The following is a 14,626-nucleotide window of genomic DNA, read 5'->3' as shown; positions in this document are numbered from 1 at the left end:
GGAGTGTTGGCTATTCCTGCCAGCTTGGTGTCATCTGCAAATTTGATGAGTTCCCCACCTATCCCCTCATCCAAATCGTTGATGAAGATGTTGAAGAGCACTGGGCCCAGAACAGAGCCCTGGGGCACCCAGGGCTTCCTTGATCTTCCTTGTTTCTAAGTGGTATTTCTTGATTAGGTATTCTTTGGTCTTCTTATTCTTCAGCTTCTTTTCTTTCATCTGTTCTAGCTTGCTTGCATATGATCTTAAGTTGCTGATCTCATTTTCTAGTCTAACCTTCCATTTTTGTGGTGCACTGTTTGTTTTTCTTCTTTGTTGATTTTGCATCCCAGGTATTCAGTTATAACTGCAGCTGTGCTGTACATTAGTTGGTTTGTTTCTTGCAGTGAATTGGTGCTTATACTTGATATTGCAGTATTTGCAACTTTTAATGCTTGTGCTAGCTGTTTCTTTGGAACAAGCTTCAATGCAGGCAGCCTTATTCTATTGTTTTTTTGCTGTTCTAGATGCTCAGTTATTCTTTGTTTCAATTCTTTTATTTCTTTAGTTAGAGGGCTTTGTTCTTCCTGAAGAAAAGGTGCCTGGTTTCCAAATGAGAACAGTTGTATATCTCTGTTGTATTCCTTCACTGCCAACTCCCCCTGGCTTGCCTCTACATTCTGAATTACTTCTGGCAAGGCTTTGATTTCTTTGCCCTGGGTAAACCTTTGCAGTTCGTCCAATTCTGTTTCTGTGAATACTTTATTTCATATCATAAATCGGTGTTGATCTGCTAGTCTCTGTTCTGTTATTTCTGATTCTGGATGTTGTTCTTTCCAGAACTGGTGCATTCGTTTTAGATATCCTCTTTTTGTTGGACTTGATCTGTAATAACAGATCATTATTTCTTTGTTTTCAATCACTATGTACCTGCAACAAGTAAACACCTTTTCTTCCAGTAGTTCTGCAGCTGCTGGCCCTGGTTGCTGAGCCAACAGTCCTGAGTCCTGTAACCCATTTTTCACCAGATATCCAGGAACTCCAACATCTAATGCGGATCTTGTTAACTTAGGTGACATCCGAGCCGGTATGGCATTCTGAAATTTACGTCTCACCATATTTTTTATTGGAGACACTCTTTGTCTGCCTCCTCTGATGAGACCTGTCTGGCATAGCTCTCATCTTCCTCAGAGTACACAAACCCCACAACCATATCAAGGTAGTGCCTCGCTGGGGGATTATTATTATTATTATTATTATTATTATTATTATTATTATTATTATTATTATTATTATTATTATTATTATTATTATTATTATTATTATTATCTTGGAAGAAACAACTGCAAGCAAGTCAGAATCAGAATGTGATAAATTGTGCCTTAAGTATAAATCAATAAATCTGGCGTTGACCTCTGTTTATTTTGAGCAATACCAACTCTTTTCTAAGTCATGTCTATTTATTAGCTGCTAGCTCATCAACCAAATTCCCTTCCCTTTCTGACTTTAACACCATTGCTGTTAAACTGAAAATCGCAAGAAAGTGTGTTGCTGATTACTTAAGATTTCTGCAGCTCAGTCAGAAGAAGCTGATATTTGTCCACTTTCACAAGAGCAACTATTATAGTTCACAGTGTTGTTCTTAGATACTGTTTAGTAATGCAAAGGCAGCAAAAAAAATTCTCATCCCATGAAATACAGCTATTTCTTTGGTGGGATATTCCAATCAGTAGGCATTTTAAAAAGATGTGTTGCCTCTTAATTGTAGGTCCTGTAGGCTCTTTTTGGACACATTTTCTGTGGCTTGCTTGGCATTCCTACTGTTCCAACCAGATCAAGAAGGAAAAATGAACTTTGAGAACAGGTCATAAATGCTGGTTCTGAAGGAGTCCTGTGGAAAAGCAAAGGACTTTTCTATGGGACGAAATACATGCCAGCATCCTAAGCAAATAATTGCAAGTCTTGAAGGCTTTCTCTCTCATCATAGGATGCAATATGCTATTACTGCATCAGTTCAAACTCAATTAATTGTGATGTTATGACGCTCTGCAAAGATTTTTATTTTGCAAATGTTACATGGGCGAGCACTGGTACATATACTTTGTACCAGTATGTTAGAATGTTCTAGGAAAGCAGATACATTGCAATTCGCTAAGGATGAATTGGTAGATAGAAATGGGAATGATCATACTTGTCCACTGAAAAAACAAAGCTGAAGTTGCATCTCTCAATGTACATGAACTGCTCTTCAGGCTCATAACAAGGAGTAATTAGCAAACCATAAACAGATTTACTATCATTTAAAAATAGGACAACATATTTCTTGTCCTAATGTGATTTTCCAAGTTTAGTTTAAAAAAATGCCAATTTTATTGATAAAGGACTGGTGATCTCATCAAAGTATTTTTACAATATGCTGAAATTTGAATATTCATTTTTATCAGTGAGCTAAATATTCCTCATTTGTCTGTTTTGAAAAGCACACGAAGAACCATTTATATTTCTATGCTAAATTGGAAAAACATCTTGCATTCTATAACCGTTTAATTGCTTTGAATAATTCCAGGAATTCTCTTTTCCAGATAGGACATGTCTAATCAGGACTTAATAGTGCAATGAACTCATCTTTGTAATCCTTCTAAACATATCAGAGTTGTTAATGAATGGGCAGTGCCTAAAATTTAAATTTTAAATGAATACAAATAATTAACTGAAATCGGTACTCAGATTTATTTTAAAAAATTGAGTGGCATTTTTACCTTGAGGATTTTCAAATTGAGATGATAAATTCTAAATAATTGGTGGGATGGTATTTATACAAAAGCTTGCTTTCTTAGTATCAAGCAGATTTAATTTGTACAGTTTGTTTCCACCAAATTCGTTAACCTTTGCCAAGACAAATACTCGTCAGATACTTTTGTCTGCATTAGCTCCCACAGGGAGAGTTACGGAAATCTGAGTGTGGCACTTCAGGCTGGTGGCCCTGATGAACACAACAGCAGAAAGTTTAAGAGGGTACTCACCAGTCATCAAGGTGTAATAGTTTGGATAAGAAAGACTGGGAAAGTCAGGGGTTAGGTAATCCACTTTCACTCCCCTGTTGACAATCTCTCTGAAGCCAGGCAAAGACTCCAGTGCTTCCTCAGAAATATAATCATGTCGAAGCCCATCAAGCAAAAACAGCAGGAGCTTTGGCTGTGCAAGAGATGAGTGTACCAGGGTAAGGACTACCAGGAGATACACAACATACTTTTCCATGTTGCTGGATGGAGGCTTGCCAGAATCTTCTCTATGATCTTAGTCTTTATGCAGTTGCTCTGAAAAAAAAAGCATCTGGAGGTTGTTTTTTTCTCCAAGGGCTGGCCCTCACAGTTCTCTGGACTTACCCCAGAGTTTAAAGGTACAGCAGCACAAATTGAACTTGCCAGACTTTCCAAGTTACAGCCTAGTTACCAAGAAGCTTTGAACTTTGCTACTATGGTTGCTTGCGCTCCAGTAATGAATACTAATTATAGAACAAAAGAAGCATGAAAAAGTGAGTCACAGGGACCGAGCTGCATGCCTGCTGATTGACGCTGCTACACTGCCATACAAAGAGTTAAAAAAACATTAATATGTGTTTTGTCTTCCTAGATGTCAGTTTTTCAGAACAGTGAATAAATTTGAAAATGTAATCAGGGATAAGTCTTAGGTTTACAATCAGCAACTAACTATAATTTTAACCTGAAGGATTATTTGATTTGCTTTTTAAAGTTTGAATGTATTTGTTAACTGCATATATTTATAATTTTAGGAAGAGATTTGTTTACTAATGGATCAATGTATGAGAGATATTTTTATCCTAGTGATTTCTTGTGTTTACAACCATTTGCTTTGTCAAGTGGCTGTTAAATATCTGATGTGCCTCTTGGCATTTTCAAATTCTTTTCTTGCTGCCATTCGTGAATACACACACGTTATCATAATCAGCAACCACAACTGTATATAAAATTCCAAAAATGTGTGGAAATATGTAAACTAGGATTGAAATAAATGAGTAAACATTGTATTTTGGACAGCATTTTAATGATCGTGCAACTAGAATTATATGATGATAATATATTTTGTAAAAATTAAGACATTTCTAAAAAAAATTAATTGACTGATAAAATGCAATCACTTTTTCTCAGGCTGAATGGCTTTTGCTGAGAAAAAAAATCCAAACCATACAATATGTCAATAGTAAAAGCCATTGACTCCATTTCACTAGTGTTATCATAGCATTATGTATATAAATGTTATATTGCAGGAGGGGATCAGGCAGGCCCCTAGACATTTTTAAATAATCTTATTGCTTTTAAAATAATAACAGAAAAAAGATCATAAAACAAAGGGCCAAACACAAAGGTATGTACATTATGTATAAAAAACAAGTAGTAAAAAGATCAAAATAGGTGCTTGCAGAATGTTTCATTGCTGAGACAGCATATCTGAACTAGCTTAGGCCTCCATAAAAACTAATCCATCATGATTTACATACAGTAAATGAAGATGCCGTTACGACAAAGTGGGCTCTGAACTCCTGGTATATTGGGAAAGTCTTTTATTCAATAGCAGCACATTTGTGATGGATATGATTGCCACAGCTCAGTTCAAAGTCCAGGCCAAACTGTTTCTTCAACAATCTTTTGAATCAGAGTTCCAGTCCTACATTTTTAATGTCTAATTAATTCATTATAAATAAAGCTAATGATAATTTCATTATCATCGATAGACTCAAAATTAATCTACTGGAGATCCCACTCAACTTGTCCTCCTTGATATTTTTTTTTATTTCTAGCCTACAGCCCTCATGATCTTCTATGCAAATCCTAACAAAGACCAGGCCTCCTCAGTTTTCTGAGATCAGCCCAAGTTGGCACGTTTTCCTCACTTAACTAGGCCCAGGGCTTTTTTTCTCATAGAACGCTCAGAACGGTGTTCCGGCACTTTTTTTTTGCAAAAAAAAAAAAAAAAAGCTCCCTCTATTGGCTTTAGGAGTAGGCAATCTTGGCTCTTTTTTATGACTTGTGGACTTCAACTCCCAGAAATCCTGAGCCAGCCACGTTGAGGGGAAAGAGAGAGGTTTCCAAGCTGAGCCATGCTGGCTCAGGAATTCTGGGAGTTGAAGTCCTTGAGTCATAAAAGAGCCAAGGTTGCCTACCCTGCACTAGAGGAGGACATTAAAATTATTTACAAGGTTACTGTTGTGTACTGGGGTCATTAGTAATACCACGTGGGTTGCTGGAGGAGCTAACAGCTACAGGTCTCCAGGGCTATAATTGGCTATCCCTAGGTGGCAATGGTTGCTTCAAACCTATTGTCTGCCGCCTAGGGGCTAGACTATATATTGCGGCTAGTTGCAGCATTTGCCAGTACAGATTCTGCACGAAATAAACTATGAGTTTACCTGTACTCAGTTACCTCGTCTTCATTCCTGCACCAAAGAACCCGCTACTTAACAGTTACTTCTTTAGGAACTAAACTTTTAGAATCTAAAACAGCTAATTCAAAAAAGCCAACAGGAAAGAACCTCACATTTTTCATCTGTCTTTTGGAAGGTTAAATTAGATAACAAAATAATCTATTTCCTATGTTAACATCTCTGCAATGAAATCAATAAAAGTAACAGGAAAGAAATGAGAAACATTTTTCTCAATGTAATATGTCTAATTTAGCTGATGCTAGAAAAAATAGCATCTTTTGTACACCCTTGAAAACTATTTTGAATCTATAACCGTCTATTACAACTAAACCACTTTAAATTAAACAATTCTTAAGAATGAAATATTCTTAATTTGGACTTTACTTTTACTGTTTGGACTGTTGTGTGTTTTGAAAAATAGATTATTTAGAATCTAATTATGTTGCACTTCAGTCTTTAAATAATTAACCTAGTATATACATAACAATATATGATGTTTTCCATGGTGAGCTTAACATCAATAACAACATTTATTAAAAAGGCTAAAATAATTTCTGGTGGTATTATCTGTACATTAAAATTTTGTTTAGTCACAATCTTTCACTTTTCACATTCTGGACAAGCAGTGGTCATATATCCTAGCAAAAGATGTTACATATGTGCATATGTGTAGTCAGTAGCATATGCCTTTTTAAAAATATCAAACATGCAAAGAAACAAAAATAAGTCCAAAATATCTGTATTACATCCAGAAATGCCAACTTTGCAACCATTATTTTTCATCCATAACTATGGCACCCTAAGGATACCTGCATACATGCAAATGCTTCTCTGGGATCAGTAACGCAGCAGGGATTGCTTTTTCCTTCCAGTAACAGATTGCTGGGAAATACCAAACATGGCCTTGAGAATTCCAATGTTAGTTACAAATTTTTCTGAATGTGGTTAGAAAGAGGCTGTTTGGCGCTGGAGACCACTGCCATGAGGAACACAGCTCTAGGTCGGGGTTCGGAGCAGCTCCAGGTGGGGGCTCAGCACGGGGCATGGCATGGCAACTGTGGGGAGGGGAATACCCACGGCATGGGGCTCCGAGCCCCAGGGGCGGGTGTGCAAAGGACGGGCGGCGATGCCGTAGCAAGACACCAGCATCGCTCCCAGTGACAGTACCTCTGAGTTCTGGCACCTTTTTTTTTAGAAAAAAAGCACTGACTAGGTCTGTGTAAAAGTGTAATTAAAAGTGTATTAAATCTTCACTCTGGGAATTTCACATATTTCGATAGTATAGATCTTAAAAACAGAGCTCACTAGGGATAAGGAACAGACAAAACTTTATTACAAATTGCACTGTAAAGTGGTCTGATCAGTTGCCTCACTTGGTCTTTCAATGATGCATTTTTGGACTCATGAGAGTCCAAAATAAAGAAGTAATGCTAATTCCATTACACTGAAATAAGCTGTTGTAGAAGTATAGCACGTTAAGCAGCAGTTTTCCTCCATCTTACTGCTTAGCTTCTTCAGAAATTGCGCTGGATGGGATTGTGGACTGGATTCTTCCTCCTGAATTTCTTCTCAGCCTAGCCTTCTCAAGTCCTGGACAGAAAGAGAAAAATAGTCTGGACAGTTTGACTTAATTCAAGAAATAGTTAGATATATAAGAAGACATATTCATTTCCTATATATTTCTAAATGTCTTCAAACATCACTAACAACTAGAGGTCTTTTAATGAAATAAATGACTTGCAGAAAAACAGCACACTAAGCTTATCCAATCAAACCAGGCTCTATGTCCTAATAACAGAGCAGGAACTGAAAAATAAGTAATACGCAGTTTCAAGATCTTAGCTCTTGTAGCTGCAGACAGATTTGCATCTTATCAAAATATTCATTAATAAGGCAATTACATAATTATTGTATTAACTATAACAAGTTTCCAGCCTATTTAACATACAACAAATTGTTTATTCACTAATACATGTCTTTGCTTCTCATCCTTTGCTGCTCTGTGTTCATTGTTTGAAAAAAATAGGTGGATTAGCTCAGACAAAACATTTATGAGTTGGTAGTTAAATGTTTACTTCCTTTGTGCTTCTCATGGTCAAAGTGCACTGTGTCCAGGATCTTTATATTAAAATGAATCACTTGGTTTTCATGATTCAAAATCTGGTGTTCTGGTGGTCAGATGTTTGATGCTATAGGTATCCCTCAACTTACAACCATAATTGAACTGGAATTATGGTTTTAAGTTTTTGCAGTCATAAATCAAGGCACCCATGTGACCAGAAGTAATTTTTCAGACTTTTTCACAGCAGTGAAAAAATGAACATGGCAGTTGTTAAATGAACCCATTCATTTGAATGGGCAGTTTTTTTCTTGGAAATTGGCAAAAAATGCCAGAAACCAACAGCAAATATTGTGAATCACAGTCATCTGACAACAGAACACAAAGGTTAACAACATGCGGTCATATGCCTGTGATGGGGAGATGATCATTTATAACTGATTAAAAGAGCAAGGTGCCACATGATAGAAAATTGTTTACATTTGAGATTTGAGTCAACTTTTTTGGCCCTCTCAAGGCCCCCAAATTCTCATGAAACTTTAGAATTCTAAGAAAGAGAATGGAAAAAATCTAATTTAAAGATAGGCCTTGTTATGTACTGGGCTTGTGGTGATACATCACCTGCGTTGCTGGAGCAGCTAACAGCTCTCCAGCAACCCAGACTGGCTGTCTCCTGTCCTGCAATTGGCTAGCCCCAGGCGGCAAGAGTGGGTTCAAACCTATTGGCTGCCGCCTAGGGGCTAGACTATATATTGTGGCTGGTTGCAGCTCAAATTTCAGTACAGTTCTAGCAAGAATAAAGTATGAGTTATCCTGTACTCAGCCTCGTGTCTTCATTCCTGCACCCAAGAGCCCACTACTTAACAGACCTATTTCTTTTTCATATCATCAGGATATGAAAGGTCCCATTTTAGGCCCAGTATTCTTCAACATCTTCATAAACAATTTACATGAAGGAATAGAAGGGGAACTCATCAAATTTGTAAAAGACCTTAAACTGGGAAGAATAGCCAACACTCCAGAAGATAGGCTAAAGATCCAGATGGATCTCGACAGAAATGAACCCTGGGCCCTATTTAACAAAATGAAATTCAGTCTAGAGAAAAGTAAGGTGTTACACTTAGGCAAGAAACATCAAATGTAGAGGTACAGATTAGGTGAAATCTGGCTCAATAGCAGTAACTGTGAGAGGGATCTTGGAGTCCTAGTGGACAATCACTCAAATATGAGCTAGCAGTGTGTGGCAGCAACCAAAAAAAAGAAACACAATCCTAGGTTGCATAACAGAAGGACAAGCCTATGTTGGCTTCTGGTTTTAACTTTGCTTGCTTCTAGATGTTCACAGATCTGTTGCTTATCTTTTCCAGAATATTCTCAGAATGGTCAGGCTGATTACTCTGTAGTTTCCTGGATCTGTTTCCCCCCCCCCCATTTTTGAAGATGGGAAGCACATGTTTGGTCCTTGTACCTTAATGACTAGCTAAACCAGGTTGGATAAATCTACAGTATATTGGATAACTTTTGTCAAAGGCCAGGATGTCTGAGTAGTGTGCAGCCACTAGGTGTCAGCATTCTTTAAACATACTTTTGAGTTTCTCTCAAAGCATCTCAGAGGTGTGTATAGATTAAATCTGCCAGGTCTGGATTGCAAAAATCTTAATTTCTACTATCTGTCAGAAAAGAGATAAAAGTACTGATTTATCGCCATCTACTGATTGTCCAAATTTGGTAGCTCTAATTCAAATCCTTTCAGAAAAGAAATAGCTTTTTCTCCTTGATTGTAAAAGAGGAATTGAGTTTCTGTGCAAATCTCTAATGCTAAGAAACTAAGCCTCAAGACTTTTGCCTCTTCTTCTTGTCCTAATGCTGCACAAAAATTATAATTAGATAAACATACACCAGCCTACAAGGTGATTCCAGTAGTGATACTTAAAAAAAACCTTAGTAACCAGTTCTTTCATTTACAAACTTTGCAACATCTCTCTGCTCTTATTTTCACTTGCTTATTTATACCATACCAAGATTTCCTCACAGAGAAAGAATGTAGTTCACTTGAAGGTAGTAGCAAGAAGCAAAGGAAAACTGAAGTTATATTAGTCAGACCACCTCTCTTAGTGACCCGGTTTTTGGGCCTCTGTTGTGGTCAGTAAATAAGGACTACCTGTAAGGAACATGATCCATTCTAGCTTGTTCTACTGTGGGAAGTCAGCCCCCCAGAGAAGGAAATATTAAAAGGGCAGAAAAATATATTTCCTCAAAGGATCTTAAAGAGGCAGAAAAGCATGCCCAGTTTTCTTAATAGCCCCAAGTCTCCCTCCTCCAAGCAGAAACCAGCTCTGTAGAAATGCAGATGTAAATCTAGAAAGGTTGGAGGCCGCCAGCTAGAAGCTTAGGAAGACAAAGACACCTAAAATCTACATACCCCACCCAAAGTCTAAGACAGGACATAATAGGATTAATTCACAGATACCAAAGGACACACTCAGACTCAGGTCAAAATACATGACACAGAAAATACAAAGCCTCAAACAGGAACAGGAAACAACCTCAAGAGCCCCAGAGGGTATAAAACCCCATCCCTACATGTGCTCCCTCTTTTTCCCAGAGCCATCTTTCTCTCTGGCTCTCCTCTTCAATAAACTGCAACCTTCTTTCTAAAGCAATCGCCATGTTGTTTATTCCCGGCTTGGACTGAACCATGATGAAGACTTTTCCTTCAAAACTACAAATATATTGAACTTTGGGAATGAAGTCTTCAAGTGATTAGAATATTTTGGAGCAGTTCCTTCCTAGCACTGATACTGGTACTGGCATCCAACTACATTATCTATACCATGTCTTTCAAAAAGAAGAAATGGTATTTCCAGCCAAGCAAATGATAAGAAAGTAGTCACTCAAGAATCTTCCCATCAACTAGCAATTCCAAGAATTCAAATTAATTCCATCAAAGAAACCTTTGGAATCAGGGAGAGAGCCCTGTGCCTTCTCCAAAGGGGAAAGCTGCAGGTCAAATAATGCAGTATTTGAAAACACCTGATATTTTAGTTCATCTCTGAGCGAGGGAAAAAGGATGAGGGAAGCAGAATTGTTTTTGTGGGTTCCATTCCCTAAGGAGGTACATCTGGCAGGAACCAGAAAAAGGGCCTTCTCTGTGGTGGCTCTCTCCCTTTGGAACATCATCCCGAGATGATGGAAGGCTTTGACAGTCTTTTGGAAGGCCCTGACTATGTTGTGCCAGCAGATCTAGTGAACCCAGAGCACAAGGGAGCCCATCAAATGGCTTATTTAATCATGTGCTGTCGCAGGGAGAAGGTTGTTTTTTATTGTGTTTATTTTATTTTATTGTTATTTCTATTGTGTGTTTTTACTGTTTGTAAGCTGCCTACACTCTCTGAGAGGGAGTAGGTGTATACATTTTCTAAAATAAAATAAAGAAAATTCTAGAAGGGCATTATGTCAAGGTAACCAGAATCCTCAGCAATAGCTGTTCTGTCCAAGGCCCAAGAAGAATGGGCCTTACTTCAGAATGTAGATCAGATGAATGCGCCTTCTGTAATGTATTGGCTTGGATGCTGGGTTAATTTCACATGTATTTTTAAACTGCTGCTCCTTATTGTATGTATGGGGTATCGGTTACTGTCTGGCCAGACTGACTGTCTACGAGGGCAGAGCCGTAGGTTGAGGCGGGGAATGCCTCCTTCAAACCTATTGGCTGCTGCCTAGTGGTCAATTGCATAAACTATTGCAGCAGCAGCTATTGCTTTGCTTCTGTTCCTGTTAAACCAGTTCCTGTTTACAACGCCTCATCTCACTTTATGTCTATCAAACCGAATATACAACACTGGCGACGAAGATGGGATCGCGCTGCATCCTTGTAAGAGCCTGAAGTCACTTGGGGGTGAGGCCAGCACAGAGCCTGGCAGGAACCATGTTCCTCCCCTCCCACCGGTCTGTCTAGCAAGCCACGCTGGAGACCATCACGCCCTAGGGATCCGTCCCAGGGCCTAAGCAGAAGCCAGCAGCACGAGGCAATGAGAGAGGCAAGGAGAAAAGAAGGCTACTCATCATGGTGAAGATTGGCAAGCTCAAGGAGTTTGATGTCACACATCTGGAGACATGAGCGTCCTACATCTCATGGGTGGAAAACTACCTACAAGCCAACCAAGTTGCCGAAGATGGACTGAAGGCCGCAACACTTCTCTGTGTGTGCAGGCCTGTAACATTTGATATCACTGAGAACTTGGTAGCACCGGCACAGCTGGAGTCCGTCACTTATGCAGACCTGAAGAAACTGCTTGGTGACCATTTTCAACCAAAGCTGTCAGTGATAGCATGGAGGTGTGCCTTCGAACAGCGTGAACAACAACCCAGTGAGATGGCCACGGAGTTCATCGTTGCATTGAGGCAGGTGTCTTGTCTTTGTCAATTCACTGACTTGGAAGAAATACTGCAAGACTGCCTTGTATGTGGACTCAGGAGCCAAGAGCTCCAACAAAAACTTTTTGCGAAGGAGACTCTCACTCCAGGAAGCCTTGAAAGAGGTCATGGTGGACGAAGCCACCGGCGGGGCCATGAAGGTGTTGCAGCCCACCAAAAGCACACTTCACACAGAAGCCGTCTACCACGAGGACACCGAGCAATGGGAAGATGTCGACTCTGACCACGAAGTCGACAGGATTCAACAGCACCAAAACAAAGGACCAAGACCCCCTGACAAGGCAGTTCCCTTCCTTCGATGTTTGGGCTGCGGAGGCTGCCATCAATGAGCAGATTGCCGTTTCAGAACAGCCATGTGCCAGGCGTGTGGGAAACCAGGCCACATAGCTGCTGTTTGTAGAGGTTGCCAGAAGGACCGCAAACTGGATGAGCCATTCAGGAGAGGTACCAGGGCCCCAGGGGAACATCAAGTAGGGTTCTTCTCCAGTCACAGGAGTGTCTGCCACACAGGAGCTCGCCTCCCCCTTAAACAAAAATTTCGACTTCAAGTCGAGCTGCAAGGCATTCCTTGCAGGATGGAACTGGACACTGGTTCAGCTGTGTTTATTATTTCCCTTGGAACCTTCTCGCACATTTGCAGCCTTAGCAACAGATGGGCCAAACTTCAGCTGTCTGATATTAATTTAACTGACTTCCAGAATTCCCAGGTGGTCGTTGAAGGAGAGGCCACTTTGGCTGTTAAGTTCAAGAGGTTTTGGGGGTCCCTCGATGTGATTGTGGTGGAACGCCAGCGATCGAGTCTTATAGCGCTTGATTGGTTTGATGCATCCAAGTAACCGGAATTCACTGGACACAAGCGACTGACTTGGTGTCAGTCTGCGAGGGATTTGCAGATGTTTTCAGTGCAAGCCTGGGAGAGTACAAGGGCCCTCCAATAGCCTTTAAACTTGACCCCTCGGTAGCGCCAATTCGGATTAAGCCCCATCAGGTGCCTTTTGCGTTAAAGCACAAAATCGATGCAGACCTGGACAAGCTAGTCAGTCAGGGGGTATTGCAGCCTGTAGATAGTGGGCAGTGGGAGACTCCCATTGTAACACCACTGAAGGCCAACAGGGAGGTCAGGATATGCACTGATTACAAGTGCATCATTAACCGGGCACTGCAGCAGCACGCGTACCTCGTACCAGTGGTCAGCCACATCTTGGCATCGCTGCAAGGGGGTAGCGTGTTCGCTAAATTAGATTTGGCACAGGCCTATCAACAGTTACCAGTGGATGAGGCCACAACGGCTGCACAAACAATTGTGACACATAGGGGGGCCTTTAAGGTCAAGTGGCTCCAATTTGGGGTTAGCGTAGCCCCAGGGATCTTCCAGGGGATAATGGAGCACATGCTCAAGGGTATCCCCGGAGTCTGCCCTTACTTCGATGATGTACTCATCACCAGGGAATCTACAGAGGTTCTGGCGGGGCAGCTCAAAGCCGTTCTTCAGCGGTTCTGTGCAGCGGGACTCAAGCTGAGAAAAGATAAATGTAAGATTGGGGTTCCTTCCACTGAATTCCTGGGGTTCTGTATTGATACCGATGGCATCCATCCTGCAGAGTCGAAGCTGAAGGCAATTCAGCTAGCACCAAGTCCCCAGTCAAAGGGAGAGCTCCAAGTTTTCCTGGACCTCCCAAATTTCTATCATGCCTTCCTTCCCAATAAGGCCGTGGTGGCAGAGCCATTACACCAGCTCTTAGACGAAAACACTCCATGGAAGTGGACCAAGGTCCAGGAAAGCAGTTTCAAGGTGCTAAAGTCATTACTGTCCTCAAATTCAGTGCTTATGCATTTTAACAAAAACTTGCCAGTTTGCATCGCGTGTGATGCGTCCCCTTATGGGGTTGTGGCTGTGTTCAGCCATTTGTTGGCTGATGGGACTCAGTCCCCTATTGCCTATTATTCAGGGCCCTTGTCCTCAGCAGAGCAGAATTATGCTCAGATTGACAAAGAGGCTTTAGCCATCGTGGCCAGGGTTAAAAAATTCCATGATTATTTGTATGGCAGAAATTTTATGGTCTTTACTGACCACAAGCCATTGTTGGGCTTATTCACAACAGACAGGCAGACGCCTCAAATACTGTCCCCCAGAATGTTGAGATGGTCTATATTTTTGTAGCCTACAGCTACAGGCTGATCCATAAACCAGGAAAAGACATGGGCCACGCAGACGGCCTTAGTAGATTGCCATTGCCACACATGGAGCCAGCTCCAGCTCCAGTTGCACGCATCTTATCTATTCAAGAATTGCCAGAGTTTCCTCTCCATGCAGGGGACATTGCTGAGGAAACAGCCACAGACAAAACCTTGAGTTGGGTGTTATCGTGGGTTCACACCAGATGGATTGAAAATAGCCAAGGACCAGAGTTCCAAAGCTATTTTACACATAGGAATGAGGTTAAGGCGGGGAATGCCTCCTTCAAACCTATTGGCTGCCACCTAGTGGCCAACTGTATAAATAGCTATGCAGCAGCAATTGCTTTGCTTCTGTTCCTGTTAACCTTCCGAATAAACCAGTTCCTGTTTACAATGCCTCGTCTCACTTTATGCCTATCGAACCGAATATATAACACCTTCCATGCTTTAACAATTACAGACACTGTGAATTGACTTTCTGGGTGCTACAAAAATGAATGGGTTGAATTGGTGTTTGTCTTGGTTATTTA

At 40.6% G+C, this 14,626-nt stretch overlaps 1 protein-coding gene across 2 annotated transcripts in view; it reads right to left on the bottom strand.

Annotated features, from left to right (window-relative positions):
- ENPP6 (ectonucleotide pyrophosphatase/phosphodiesterase 6) overlaps window positions 1–3,292 on the bottom strand; it is a 40,175-nt gene extending 36,883 nt beyond the window's left edge. For both annotated transcript variants that reach the window (XM_081333086.1, XM_081333087.1), the window contains exon 1: window positions 3,003–3,292. In XM_081333086.1, the coding sequence (XP_081189212.1) occupies window positions 3,003–3,237 (235 nt within the window). In that variant the 5' untranslated portion in view covers window positions 3,238–3,292. The remainder of the gene's footprint in view (window positions 1–3,002) is intronic.
- Window positions 3,293–14,626: the final 11,334 nt, after the last annotated feature.

This window comes from Vipera berus, assembly GCF_964194415.1.
Source record: "Vipera berus genome assembly, chromosome: 7".
Lineage (NCBI taxonomy): Eukaryota > Metazoa > Chordata > Lepidosauria > Squamata > Viperidae > Vipera > Vipera berus.
Note: the sequence above shows the minus strand (reverse complement) of the source record. Positions and strands in the feature narration are given on the sequence as shown.